At 53.5% G+C, this 14,680-nt stretch overlaps 2 protein-coding genes across 4 annotated transcripts in view; one reads left to right on the forward strand and one right to left on the reverse strand.

Annotated features, from left to right (window-relative positions):
• UXS1 (UDP-glucuronate decarboxylase 1) overlaps nucleotides 1–14,680 on the forward strand; it is a 145,824-nt gene that overhangs the window by 85,570 nt on the left and 45,574 nt on the right. For all 3 annotated transcript variants that reach the window (XM_069757576.1, XM_069757578.1, XM_069757577.1), the window contains exon 11: nucleotides 9,955–9,998. In XM_069757576.1, the coding sequence (XP_069613677.1) occupies nucleotides 9,955–9,998 (44 nt within the window). The remainder of the gene's footprint in view (nucleotides 1–9,954; nucleotides 9,999–14,680) is intronic.
• Nucleotides 5,333–8,568, reverse strand: LOC138671483 (trichohyalin-like; the record flags this gene model as incomplete). The annotated part of the gene is made up of 4 exons (XM_069759659.1): nucleotides 5,333–5,879; nucleotides 6,313–6,687; nucleotides 7,351–7,733; nucleotides 7,870–8,568. Coding segments are annotated over 4 exons (2,004 nt in total), but the record flags the coding sequence as incomplete, so codon positions are not given.

Here is a 14,680-nt window from a genome sequence, read left to right on the forward strand (position 1 = left end):
CTCTTCCTCCAACTCCTCTTCCTCCAACTCCTCCTCCTCCAACTCCTCCTCCTCCAACTCCTCTTCCTCCAACTCCTCTTCCTCCAACTCCTCCTCCTCCAACTCCTCTTCCTCCAACTCCTCTTCCTCCAACTCCTCTTCCTCCAACTCCTCTTCCTCCAACTCCTCTTCCTCCAACTCCTCTTCCTCCAACTCCTCTTCCTCCAACTCCTCTTCCTCCAACTCCTCTTCCTCCAACTCCTCTTCCTCCAACTCCTCTTCCTCCAACTCCTCTTCCTCCAACTCCTCTTCCTCCAACTCCTCTTCCTCCAACTCCTCTTCCTCCAACTCCTCTTCCTCCAACTCCTCTTCCTCCAACTCCTCTTCCTCCAACTCCTCTTCCTCCAACTCCTCTTCCTCCAACTCCTCTTCCTCCAACTCCTCTTCCTCCAACTCCTCTTCCTCCAACTCCTCTTCCTCCAACTCCTCTTCCTCCAACTCCTCTTCCTCCAACTCCTCTTCCTCCAACTCCTCTTCCTCCAACTCCTCTTCCTCCAACTCCTCTTCCTCCAACTCCTCTTCCTCCAACTCCTCTTCCTCCAACTCCTCTTCCTCCAACTCCTCTTCCTCCAACTCCTCTTCCTCCAACTCCTCTTCCTCCAACTCCTCTTCCTCCAACTCCTCTTCCTCCAACTCCTCTTCCTCCAACTCCTCTTCCTCCAACTCCTCTTCCTCCAACTCCTCTTCCTCCAACTCCTCTTCCTCCAACTCCTCTTCCTCCAACTCCTCTTCCTCCAACTCCTCTTCCTCCAACTCCTCTTCCTCCAACTCCTCTTCCTCCAACTCCTCTTCCTCCAACTCCTCTTCCTCCAACTCCTCTTCCTCCAACTCCTCTTCCTCCAACTCCTCTTCCTCCAACTCCTCTTCCTCCAACTCCTCTTCCTCCAACTCCTCTTCCTCCAACTCCTCTTCCTCCAACTCCTCTTCCTCCAACTCCTCTTCCTCCAACTCCTCTTCCTCCAACTCCTCTTCCTCCAACTCCTCTTCCTCCAACTCCTCTTCCTCCAACTCCTCTTCCTCCAACTCCTCTTCCTCCAACTCCTCTTCCTCCAACTCCTCTTCCTCCAACTCCTCCTCCTACCAACTCCTCCTCCACCGTCTGGCGCCTCTCGTCTTCCTCCTCCAACTCCTCCTCCACCGTCTGGGGCCTCTCGTCTTCCTCCTCCAAATCCTCCTTCGTCGTCTGGCGCCTCTCTTCTTTCTCCTCCAACTCCTCCTCCTCTTTCTAGACCTCTGTCGTCTGGCGCCTCGCGTCTTCCTCCTCCAACTCCTCCTCCTCCAACTCCTCATCCGTCGTCTGGCGCCTCTCGTCTTCCTCCTCCAACTCCTCATCCGTCGTCTGGCGCCTCTCGTCTTCCTCCTCCAACTCCTCCGTCGTCTGGCGCCTCTCGTCTTCCTCCTCCAACTCCTCGTCTGGCGCCTCTCGTCTTCCTTCTCCACCTCCGTCGTCTGGCACCTCTCGTCTTCCTCCTCCTCCTCCAACTCCTCCGTCGTCTGGCGCCTCTCGTCTTCCTCCAACTCCACCTCCGTCGTCTTTCACCTCTCGTCTTCCTCCTCCTCCTCCTGCTCCTCCTCCTCCAACTCCTTCTCCGTCATCTGGAGTCTCTCTTCCTCCTCCAACTACTCCGTCGTCTGGCACCTCTCGTCTTCCTCCTCCTCTTCCACCTCCGTCGTCTTGCGCCTCTCTTCTTACTCCTCCTCCTTCTCGATTTCTGTTGTCTGGCACCTCTCATCCTCCTCCTTCTCGACCTCCGTCGTTTGGCGCCTCTCGTCTTCTTCCTCCTCCAACTTCTCCGTCTTCTGGCGCCTCTCGTCCTCCTCCTCTACCTCCATCATCTGGCGCCTCTCGTCTTCCTCCTCCAAATCCTCTTTCGTCATCTGGCGCCTCTCGTCTTCCTCCTCCTCCAACTTCTCCGTCCTCTGGCGCCTCTCGTCTTCCTCCAACTTCTCCGTCGTCTGGCGCCTCTCGTCTTCCTCCAACTCCACCTCCGTTGTCTGGCGCCTCTCGTCATCTTCCTCCTCCTCTACCGTCTGGCGCCTCTCGTCTTCCTCCTCCAAATCCTCCTTCGTCGTCTGGCGCCTCTCGTCTTCCTCCTCCTCCTCCGTCGTCTGGCGTCTCTCGTCTTTCTCCTCCTTCTAGACCTGTCGTTTGGCGCCTCTCGTCTTCCTCCTCCAACTCCACCTCCGTCGTCTGGCGCCTCTCATCTTCCTCCTCCTCCAGCTTCTCCGTCGTCTGGCGCCTCTCGTCATCTTCCTCCTCCACCGTCTGGCGCCTCTCGTCTTCCTCCTCCAAATCCTCCTTCGTCTGGCGCCTCTCATCTTCCTCCTCCTCCAACTTCTCAGTAGTCTGGCGCCTCTCGTCTAACTCCTCCTCCAACTTCTCCGTCGTCTGGCGCCTCTCGTCTTTCTCCTCCAACTCCTCTTCCGTCGTCTGGCGCCTCTCGTCTTCCTCCTCCTCCTCCAACTCCTCCTCCGTCATCTGGCGCCTCTCGTCTTCCTCCTCCTCCTCCAACTCCTCCTCCGTCATCTGGAGCCTCTCTTCCTCCTCCAACTCCTCCAACTCCTCCGTCGTCTGGCGCCTCTCGTCTTCCTCCTCCAACTCCACCTCCGTCGTTTGGCACCTCTCGTCTTCCTCCTCCTCTTCCACCTCTGTCGTCTTGCGCCTCTCTTCTTACTCCTCCTCCTTCTCGATCTCTGTTGTCTGGCACCTCTCATCCTCCTCCTTCTCGACCTCCATCGTTTGCGCCTCTCGTCTTCTTCCTCCTCCAACTTCTCCGTCTTCTGGCGCCTCTCGTCCTCCTCCTCCAACTCCTCGTCCTCCAACTCCTCCTCCTTCATCTGGCGCCTCTCGTCAAATTCCTCCTCCTCCACCGTCTGGCGCCTCTCGTCTTCCTCCTCCAAATCATCCTGCGTCTGGCGCCTCTCGTCTTCCTCCTCCTCCAACTTCTCCGTCTGGCGCCTCTCGTCTTCCTCCTCCAACTCCATCGTCTGGCGCCTCTCGTCTTCCTCCTCCTTTTCCGTCGTGTGGCGCCTCTCGTCTTCCTCCTCCTCCAACTACTCCTCCGTCGTCTGGCGCCTCTCATCATCTTCCTCCTCCTCCACCGTCTGGCGCCTCTCGTCTTCCTCCTCCAAATCCTCCATCGTCTGGCGCCTCTCGTCTTCCTCCTCATCCAACTACTCCTCCGTCGTCTGACGTCTCTCGTCTTCCTCCTCCAACTCCTCCGTCATCTGGCGCCTCTCGTCTTCCTCCTCCTCCAACTTATCCGTCGTCTGGCGCCTCTCGTCTTCCTCCAACTCCACCTCCGTCGTCTGGCGCCTCTCGTCATCTTCCTCCTCCTCCACCGTCTGGCGCCTCTTGTCTTCCTCCAAATCCTCCTTCGCCGTCTGGCACCTCTCGTCTTCCTCCTCCACCGTCTGGCGCCTCTCGTCTTCCTCCTCCTCCAACTACTCCTCCATCGTCTGGTGCCTCTAGTCTTCCTCCTCCAACTCCTCTGTCGTCTGGCGCCTCTCGTCTTCCTCCTCCAACTCCACCTCCGTCGTCTGGCACCTCTCGTCGTCGTCTTCCTCCTCCACCTCCGTCGTCTGGCACCTCTCGTCTTCCTCCTCCAACTCCATCTCTGTCGTCTGGCGCCTCTCATCTTCCTCCTCCACCGTCTGGTGCCTCTCGTCTTTCTCCTCCAAATCCTCCTTCGTCTGGCGCCTCTCGTCTTCCTCCTCCAACTCCTCCGTCGTCTGGCGCCTCTCGTCTTCCTCCTCCAACTCCTCCGTCGTCTGGCACCTCTCGTCTTCCTCCTCCTCCAACTCCTCCTCCGTCGTCTGGCGCCTCTCGTCTTCCTCCTCCTCCTCCTCCTCCTCCTCCTCCTCCTCCAACTCCTTCTCCGTCGTCTGGCGCCTCTTGTCTACCTCCTCCAACTCCACCTCCGTCGTCTGGCGCCTCTCGTCTCCCTCCTCCTTCTCGACGTCTGGCGCCTCTCGTCCTCCTTCTTGACCTCTGTCATCTGGCGCCTCTCGTCTTCCTCCTCCTCCAACTCCTCCCTCTGGCGCCTCTCGTCTACCTCCTCCAACTCCACCTCCGTCGTCTGGCACCTCTCGTCTTCCTCCTCCTCCTCCGTCGTCTGGCGCCACTCGTCATCTTCCTCCTCCTCCACCGTCTGGCGCCTCTCGTCTTCCTCCTCCAAATCCTCCTTCGTCGTCTGGCGCCTCTCGTCTTCCTTCTCCTCCAACTTCTCCGTCGTCTGGCGCCTTTCGTCTTCCTCCTCCAACTCCACCTCCGTCATCTGGCGCCTCTCGTCTTCCTCCTCCTCCTCCTCCTCCGTCGTCTGGCGCCTCTCGTCATCTTCCTCCTCCTCCACCGTCTGGCGCCTCTCATCTTCCTCCTCCTAATCCTTCTTCGTCGTCTGGCGCCTCTCGTCTTCCTCCTCCTCCAACTTCTCCGTCGTCTGGCGCCTCTCGTCTTCCTCCTCCTCCAACTTCTCCGTCATCTGGCGCCTCTCGTCATCTTCCTCCTCCTCCTCCATCGTTTGGCGCCTCTCGTCTTCCTCCTCCAAATCCATCTCCGTCGTCTGGCGCCTCTAGTCGTCGTCTTCCTCCTTTTCCACCTCCGTCTGGCACCTCTCGTCTTCCTCCTCCAACTCCGTCGTCTGGCGCCTCTCGTCTTCCTCCTCCAAATCCTCCGTCGTCTGGCGCCTCTCGTCTTCCTCCTCCAAATCCTCCGTCGTCTGGCGCCTCTCGTCTTCCTCCTCCTCCAACTTCTCCGTCATCTGGCGCCTCTCGTCTTCCTCCTCCAACTCCACCTCCGTCGCCTTTCACCTCTCGTCTTCCTCCTCCTCCAACTCCTCCGTCATCTGAAGTCTCTCTAACTCCTCCTCCTCCAACTCCTCCGTCGTGTGGCGCCTCTCGTCATCTTCCTCCTCCTCCGTCTGGCGCCTCTCGTCTTCCTCCTCCAAATCCTCCGTCGTCTGGCGCCTCTCATCTTCCTCCTCCTCCAACTTCTCCGTCGTCTGGCGCCTCTCGTCTTCCTCCTCCAACTCCACCTCCGTCATCTGGCGCCTCTCGTCTTCCTCCTCCTCCAACTACTCCTCCGTCGTCTGGCGCCTCTCGTCTTCCTCCTCCAACTCCACCTCCGTCGTCTGGCACCTCTCGTCTCCCTCCTCCTTCTCGACGTCTGGCGCCTCTCGTCCTCCTCCTTCTTGACCTCTGTCGTCTGGCGCCTCTCGTCTTCCTCCTCCTCCAACTCCTCCTCTGTCATGTTGCGCCTCTCGTCTTCCTCCAACTCCTCCGTCGTCTGGCGCCTCTAGTCTTCCTCCTCCAACTCCTCTGTCGTCTGGCGCCTCTCATCTTCCTCCTCCAACTCCACCTCCGTTGTCTGGCACCTCTCGTCTTCCTCCTCCTCCACCTCCGTCGTCTGGCACCTCTCGTCTTCCTCCTCCTCCAACTCCTCCTCCATTATCTGGCGCCTCTTGTCTTCCTCCTCCAACTCCTCCGTCGTCTGGCGCCTCTCGTCTTCCTCCTCCTCCTCCAACTCCTCCGTCGTCTGGCGCCTCTCGTCTACCTCCTCCAACTCCACCTCCGTCGTCTGGCACCTCTCGTCTTCCTCCTCCTCCAACTCCTCCTCCGTTATCTGGCGCCTCTTGTCTTCCTCCTCCAACTCCTCCGTCGTCTGGCGCCTCTCGTCTATCTGCTCCTCCTCCAACTCCTCCGTCGTCTGGTGCCTCTTGTCTTCCTCCTCCAACTCCTCCGTCGTCTGGCGCCTCTCGTCTTCCTTCTCCATCTCCGTCGTCTGGCGCCTCTGGTCGTCCTCCTTCTTCTCGACCTGTCGTCTGGCGCCTCTCTTCCTCCTCCTCCTCCAACTCCTCCGTCGTCTGGCGCCTCTAGTCTTCCTCCTCCTCCAACTCCACCTCCGTCGTCTGGCACCTCTCGTCTTCCTCCTCCTCTTCCACCTCTGTCGTCTTGCGCCTCTCTTCTTACTCCTCCTCCTTCTCGATCTCTGTTGTCTGGCACCTCTCATCCTCCTCCTTCTCGACCTCCGTCGTTTGGCGCCTCTCGTCTTCTTCCTCCAACTTCTCCGTCTTCTGGCGCCTCTCGTCCTCCTCCTCCAACTCCTCCTCCTGCTCCAACTCCTCCTCCGTCATCTGGCGCCTCTCGTCTTCCTCCTCCTCCAACTCCTCCTCCGTCATCTTTCACCTCTCGTCTTCCTCCTCCTCCTCCAACTCCTCCGTCATCTGGCGCCTCTCGTCTTCCTCCTCTTCCAACTCCTCCTGCGTCATCTTTCACCTCTCGTCTTCCTCCTCCTGCTCCAACTCCTCCTCCGTCATCTGGCGCCTCTCGTCTTCCTCCTCCAACTCTTCTGTCTGGTGCCTCTCGTCTTCCTCCTCTTCCAACTCCTCCTGCGTCGTGTGGCACCTCTTGTCTTCCTCCTCCAACTCCACCGTCGTCTGGCGCCTCTCGTCTTCCTCCTCCAACTCCACCTCCGTCATCTGGCGCCTCTCGCCTTCCTCCTCCTCCTCCGTCGTCTGGCGCCTCTCGTCTTCCTCCTCCAACTCCTCCTCCGTCGTGTGGCGCCTCTCGTCTTCCTCCTCCTCCTCCAAATACTCATCCGTCGTCTGGCGCCTCTCGTCTTCCTCCTCCATCTCTTCCGTCGTCTGGCGCCTCTCATCTTCCTCCTCCAACTCCTCCTCCGTTGTCTAGCGCCTCTCGTCTTCCTCCTCCAACTCCTCCTCCGTTGTCTAGCGCCTCTCGTCTTCCTCCTCCTCTTCCAACTCCTCCGTTGTCTGGCGCCTCTCGTCTTCCTCCTCTTCCTCCAACTCCTCCGCCATCTGGAGCCTTTCTTCCTCCTCCAACTCTTCCGTTGTCTGGCGCCTCTCGTCTTCCTCCAACTCCTCCTCCGCCATCTGGAGCCTTTCTTCCTCCTCCAACTCCTCTGTTATCTGGCGCCTCTCGTCTTCCTCCTCCAACTACTCCTCCGTCGTGTGGCGCCTCTCGTCTTCCTCCTCCTCCTCCGTCGTCTGGCACCTCTCGTCTTTCTCCTCCTCCTCCAACTCCTCCTCCTCCTTCTCGACCTCTGTCGTCTGGTGCCTCTCGTCTTCCTCCTCCTCCTCCAACTACTCCTCCGTTGTCTGGCGCCTCTCGTCTAACTCATCCTCCTCCAACTCCTCCGTTGTCTGGCGCCTCTCGTCTTCCTCCTCCGTCGTCTGGCATCTCTCGTCTTCCTCCTCCAACATCTCCGTCGTCTGGCGCCTCTCGTCGTCCTTCTTCTCGACCTCTGTCGTCTGGCGCCTCTTGTCATCTTCCTCCTCCTCCACCGTCTATTGCCTCTCGTCTTCCTCCTCCAAATCCTCCTTCGTCGTCTGGCGCCTCTCCTCTTCCTCCTCCTCCAACTTCTCCGTCGTCTGGCGCCTCTCGTCCTCCTCCTCCTCCAACTCTTCCTCCACCGTATGGCGCCTCTCGTCTTCCTCCTCCTCCTCATCCTCATCCTCCTCCTCCAACTCCTCCGTTGTCTGGCGCCTCTTGTCTTCCTCTTCCTCCTCCAACTCCTCCGTTATCTGGCGCCTCTCGTCCTCCTCCTTCTTGACCTCTGTCGTCTGGCGCCTCTCGTCTTCCTCCTCCTCCGTCGTCTGGCGCCTCTCGTTTTTCTCCTCCAACTCCTCCTTCTCGACCTCTGTCGTCTGGTGCCTCTCGTCTAACTCCTCCTCCAACTACTTCTCCGTCGTCTGGCGCCTCTCGTCTAACTCATCCTCCTCCGTCGTCTGGCGCTTCTCGTCTTTCTCCTCCAACTCCACCTCCGTCGTCTGGCGCCTCTCGTCATCTTCCTTCTCCTCCACCGTCTATTGCCTCTCGTCTTCCTCCTCCAAATCTTCCTTCTTCGTCTGGCGCCTCTCCTCTTCCTCCAACTACTCCTCCTCCAACTCTTCCTCCGTCGTCTGGCGCCTCTCGACCTTCGTCGTCTGGCGCCTCTCCACCTTCGTCGTCTGGCGCCTCTCCTCCTCCTCCTCCTCCTCCTCCTCCAACTCTTCCTCCACCGTTTTGCGCCTCTCGTCTTCCTCCTCCTCCAACTTCTCCGTCGTCTGGCACCTCTCGTCTTCCTCCTCCTCCTCCGTCGTCTGGCACCTCTCGTTTTTCTCCTCCAACTCCTCCTCCTCCTTCTCGACCTCTGTCGTCTGGCGCCTCTCGTCTCCCTCCTCCTCCAACTCCTCCTGCGTCGTGTGGCACCTCTTGTCTTCCTCCTCCAACTCCACCGTCGTCTGGCACCTCTCGTCTTCCTCCTCCAACTCCACCTCCGTCATCTGGCGCCTCTCGCCTTCCTCCTCCTCCGTCGTCTGGCGTCTCTCGTCTTTCTCCTCCTCCAACTCCTCCTTCTCGACCTGTCGTCTGGCGCCTCTCGTCTTCCTCCTCCAACTCCTCCTCCGTTGTCTGGCGCCTCTCATCTTCCTCCTCTTCCTCCAACTCCTCCTCCGCCATCTGGAGCCTTTCTTCCTCCTCCTCCAACTCCTCCGTTATCTGGCACCTCTCGTCCTCCTCCTTCTTGACCTCTGTCGTCTGGCGCCTCTCGTCTTCCTCCTCCAACTACTCCTCCGTCGTGTGGCGCCTCTAGTTTTCCTCCTCCTCCTCCAACTCCTCCTCCGTCGTCTGGCGCTTCTCGTCTTTCTCCTCCAACTCCACCTCCGTCGTCTGGCGCCTCTCGTCATCTTCCTCCTCCTCCACCGTCTATTGCCTCTCGTCTTCCTCCTCCAAATCTTCCTTCGTCGTCTGGCGCCTCTCCTCTTCCTCCAACTTCTCCTCCTCCAACTCTTCCTCCGTCGTCTGGCGCCTCTCGACCTCCGTCGTCTGGCGCCTCTCGACCTCCGTCGTCTGGCGCCTCTCGACCTCCGTCGTCTGGTGCCTCTCGACCTCCGTCGTCTGACGCCTCTCGTCGTCGTCGTCCTCCTCCTCGACCTCTGTCGTCTGGCGCCTCTTGTCCTCCTCTTTTTCCTCCTCGACCTCTGTCGTCTGGCGCCTCTTGTCCTCCTCTTTCTCCTTCTCGACCTCCATCGTCTGGCGCCTCTTGGCCTCCTCTTTCTCCTTCTCGACCTCCGTCGTCTGGCGCCTCTCGTCCTGTTTTTTTCCACTTACTGCAGAGTGTATGATAAATTGTAAATATGCGAAGTTTTTTTTTGTAAAGTTGTATAGTTTTATTCCAATAAATATTTTTGTTTTTATCTAAATGGCTTATTGTATCATTATAAAGATTAAAAGCATGAAGTTACCATTTTACTACAGTAAATTATCACTTAAACATGAGCCATGTATGAGGGAGTCGTGGAGTCAGTGTCATGGGAATTGAGGAGTCGGAGGTTTGGCTTACCGACTCCACAGCCCTACCTGTCCGCCGCCTCGACCTAGTCCACCGTCTTGACCTAGTCCGCCGCCTGCAATATATTAAGAGAATAAAAGTTTGATGGGAGGGTTTTGTCATAAAACAAGTGTATTTATATCTTAGTGGGTGTTTTTTTTGTTTTTTATTACTCAGAATATTTTTGTTATGCAGTGTACTCTATATCGTAAAGAAAATTTTCATACAGAACTGCTACTCATCCTGCAAAGAATCATAAAACCTTCCTACGGCTGTTACTGGAAAAATAATAAAATTGTGGATCTTGAGAGTTAAGGAGGGAAGAAATATCTGGACCTTCAAGGTGTTAATTAAATTAGACTTTCAGAAAGAATTTCACTAACGCCCTAATGTTTTTGGAGTTGTTCTATTTACAGGAAAGAGTTGTTAGACTGCCTCACAAGGTTTTATTTATTAATCCATTTTTCCTACTGCATACCTGTTATAAAAGGAATATAGTTAATTCTACTTTTGTATTGGTGATGAGGGTCTTTTTAAATGGATCCTATTTTGCCATAAAAGTAACGATTTTAATTTTTCTTCTGTAGGTTTATGGATCCGGATCACAGACTAGGGCGTTTCAATATGTCAGGTTAGTGTGTGTGTGTGTTTCTCTATTATACGAGATTTCTTATTCTGCCACCATTTTTGTGTCATTTCACTTAGTAAAGACTTGGAGAACCTGTCAGCAGGATTATACTAGGTTAACTACAGATATTGTCATGTTGGCGCTATTACACTGATTAAAATGATACCTGCCATCAAGAAATCAGTTTTGATTCATGTGCAATCTTTGTTTGACGTTTTCATTTAATGATATATTTGTGCTTCGGGGCGTGCCTGTGGGGGTCTTTTCTTGGTTCTCTGGCCGCCTCATTATCATTCTGTGCTTAACCCCTTTCTGACATCAGATGTACTATCCCGTCGAGGTGACCTGGGCCCATATGACCATTGACTGGATATTACGTCATATGGGGGGAGCGGGGCTGGGAGTCAGCTGATTATCACAGCTGACATCCGGCACTATGCCAGGAATGGTCACGGACTGTCCCAGCACATTAACCCACGGAACACTGCGATCAAAGAAGATCGCAGCGTCTGGCAGCATAGGGAAGCATCGCGCAGGGAGGGGGCTCTTGCGTGCTTCCCTGAGACCCTCAGAACAACGCGGTATGATCGCGTTGTTCAGAGCGTCTCCTCCGTCCTCCTCCCTGCAGGCCCCCGGATCCAAGATGGCCGCAGGGGTCCTTCTGGGTCCTGCATGGAGGTGGCTTGTCAGCGCCTGCACTGCCTGTCAGATCGCTGATCTGACACCGTGCTCTGCAAAGTGTCAGATCAGTGATCTGACATTATGTAGTAATGTCCCACCCTGGGACAAAGTTAAAAAAAAAAAAAAAAAAAATTACTGTGTAAAAAAATTTTTAAAGAAAAAAAAAATAATGTTCCAATAAATACATTTCTTTATGTAAAAAAAAAAAACGCAAAAGTACACATTTAGTATCGCCGCGTCTGTAACGTCCCGACCTATAAAACTGTATCACTAGTTAACCCCTGCAGTGAACTCCGTAAATAAATAAATAGCGATGGAAAAAACAATGCTTTATCATCATACCGCAGAACGAAAAGTGGAATAACACGCGATCAAAAAGACGGATATAAATAAACATGGCACCGCTGAAAACGTCATCTTGTCCCGCAAAAAACGAGCCGCCATCAGCAAAAAAATGTTATAGCCCTCAGAATAAAGCGATGCAAAAATTATTTTTTATATAAAATAGTTTTTATTGTATAAAAGCGCCAAAACATAAAAAAAATATAAATGAGGTATCTCTGTAATCGTACTGACCCAAAGAATAAAACTGCTTTACCAGCTTTACCAAATGCGGAAAGGTTTAAACGTTCCCCACAAACCCTCCCCCCCCCCAACAAAAAAAAGGAAATTAAATGAATTGCTGGTTTTTGTTCATTCTGCCTAACAAAAATCGGAATAAAAAGCGATCAAAAAATGTCATGTGCCCGAAAATGGTACCAATAAAGTCAACTCGTCCCGCAAAAAACAATATAATAAATAATAAAATAATAAATAATGAAATTATAGCTCTCAAAATGTGGTGACGCAAAAAATATTTTTTTGCAATCAAAAGCGTCTTTTAGTGTGTGACAGCTGCCAAACAAAAATCCGCTATAAAAACCCACTATAAATAGTAAATCAAACCCCCCTTTATAACCCCATTAGTTAGGGAAAAATAATAAAATAAAAATAAAATTAAAAAAATGTATTTATTTCTATTTTCCCATTAGGGTTAGAGTTAGGGTTGGGCTTGGGGCTAAAGTTGGGCTAGGGGTTAGAATTGGGGGGTTTCCACTGTTTAAGCACATCAGGTTCTCAGGACAAATTGCACAACAACTTTTGGGGTCCAATTTCTCCTTTTACCCTTGGGAGAATACAAAACTGGGGGCTAAAAAATCATTTTTGTGGACAAAAAGATTTTTTTATTTTCACGGTTCTGCGTTACAAACTTTAGTGAAACACTTGGGGGTTCAAAATTCTCACAACACATCTAGATAAGTTCCTTGGTGGGGTCTAGTTTCCAATATGGTCACTTGTGGTGGTTTTCTACTGTTTAGGTACATCACGGGCTCTGCAAATGCAAAGTGATGCCCGCAGACCGTTCCATCAGTCTGCATTCCAAAACGCCACTTCGTCCCTTCTGAGCTCTGCCATGCGCCCAAACAGTAGTTTTCTCCCACATATGGGTTATCAGCATACTCAGGACAAATTGTACAACAAATTTTGAGGTCCAATTTCTCCGGATACCCTTGGGAAAATACAAAATTGGGGGCTAAAAGATCATTTTTGTGGAAAAAAGTTAAATGTTTGTTTTTTTCCCTTCACCATGACAGCACTGTACGTGAGAGATGGCATCCGCCCCCAGGAACAGGAAACCTGCAGCAGAGATAAAAGAAGGGGGTGGCACCTCTCTCCTCAGTTTTTGGGTTCCTGTACCGGCAGGTGGATGCCTGCGGCAGTGCTCTTACCTCCAGAGGGATCTCCCTCTAATTATTACCGGTCTGGAGGCCGAGGTCCGCGGTGGGGGGCAGCCGTACTCGGCGGCATCTCGTAGGTGCTTTCAGGGCGAAGGGCTGCTGCGGGCCGCGCCTCATCCCCCCCGCTGGACTCCGCGGCCTCCGCTCTGGGCAGGAGGCTGGTTCGAGGAAAGGGGCGTGTCTATCACTGACGCTGGCGCCGAAGTGAAGGATGACTACTTCCGGTCCCACGGGAAGTGACGTCACATGCCGGGGGAGCCGCTCCCACCATATAAACACAGAGAAAGCAAAGCGGACTGCCTCTTCAATATGGCAGAGCCAGCGACGGATCCGGACACACCAGCGGTGCTTGCACCGAAGATGAGTGAGGAGGCACAAGCTACCGGGGTACCCAGGGTCCTGGAGGGGTGAGTGCCTTTGTAAGGCGAATCTCATTCTGATGTCCTTTACACTGTGTCTTTTAGGTAAGGAAATCTACCTCCAAACAGAAGAATAGGGTTTGTGCGCTATGCAAAGAAACACTCCCTAGACTGTACAGCAAGAAAATCTGCCAGCCTTGCCTTGATAAAACAGTGGCAGAAGAGTCTTCTTCCCTGTTGCAGAATATTAAAACAATTATACGGGAGGAAGTTAAATCAACAGTTAAAGAACAGTTAAAACACCATGCAACTAAGAAATCCCCTTGACAAGAAAGCAGATGCTTTTCTGAAGTCAGCTTGGGAGGCAGCGACATGGTCGTTTCAACCCGGGGTGGCCACCACTTGCACAGCACGTGCTATGGTTAAGTGGTTAGAGGAACTGAGTGACCAGATTAAAAACAAATGCCTGAGAGAGAGACTACTTGAGGCAATACCCTCTCTACAGGGTGTGGCAAGATTCCTAGCAGATGCTTCGATTGATTCTGTCAGAGGTGCCGCCCGTGCATGTGCTTTATCCAACTCCGGACGTAGAGCATTGTGGCTGAAGAATTGGACTGCTGACTTCCAATCGAAAGTTAAACTTTGTGCGGTACCCTGTGAAGGACAATATCTTTTTGGTAAGGCCTTAGATGAGATCCTTGAGAAAGCATCGGATAAGAAAAAACGGTTTCCGCCTCCTCCCTTTCCTAGGCGCAGATGGGAGACCTCCCGTTCGTCCTTTCGTGGGTCTGGATATAGAGGAGGCCGCGGCTGTTCAGACGATAGATCTATACAGGGCAGACCCTGGAAAGAGAGGGGATTCCTCTTCAATAAACCTCCCCCCAAACCTGACCCCAAACACCAATGACGCCAAAATCCCAGTGGGGGGGGGGGGGGGGGGAAGACTCCGATTGTTCGTCCACCACTGGGCAGCATTACCAGCTTCTCAATGGGTAACTAGCTTATCGGAAGGTCTACGGTTCAAGTTCAAAAAAAGAAACAAAGTATACCCGCACTGCTGTCATTCGCGATCACCTATCGGCGTGCTACAATATGCTGTACCAGCCCCTGTACCTCCTACTCAATGCATGGGCATAAGGGGTGCTCAACCAAAAAGATATATAATTCAAAAGCAAAAGAAAAAAAGTCTCACGGACACTAAGCCAGTGACAACCCAGTCTTGTCCAACCCCTTCGAAAACCTTTTTAGGGGGGGTTAAATCCACCTTCACACCCCGTTTCCCCTGTTAGCCCCATAGATATTTTTGAGGCACGTGTCAATAAGAATATGGAGGCATTTTTATACCGCACTACACCCCCTAACCTCACTTCCACGGAGTTCCGTGCACTTAGAGAAATCCAGAGTTGGTCGGACGTGGTGGTGCGCCTCGCAGACAAAGGGGGTAATATTGTGCTTCTTTCTAAGGAGCAATATATGACAGAAGCATTCAGGCAGTTGTCTGATACAGCTATGTATAGAAAATTAAAGAATGACCCCACACACAAATAAAACAATGAGTTACGTATCTTTTTGAGACTGCAAGTAGAGAAACGTGTCCTTTCAACTAAACAGGCCGAGAAATTGATAGCTGATTTCCCCAGTAAACCATATTGGTATTATGTCCCTAAGGTGCATAAAAGCTTAGTAAGTCCACCGGGTCGTCCAATCGTGTCGGGGGTGGGTTCAGTAACAGAATCCCTATCCAGGTATTTAGATTGGCTGTTAATACCCCTATTGAAGGATGTACCGTCCTATGTAAAGGATACCGATCATTTTTTACACATTATGCGAGGCTTCCAATGGCAGGAAGGGTTTAATTTAACCTCAG

This window comes from Ranitomeya imitator, chromosome 3, assembly GCF_032444005.1.
Source record: "Ranitomeya imitator isolate aRanImi1 chromosome 3, aRanImi1.pri, whole genome shotgun sequence".
In the NCBI taxonomy this organism is placed as follows: Eukaryota; Metazoa; Chordata; class Amphibia; order Anura; family Dendrobatidae; genus Ranitomeya; species Ranitomeya imitator.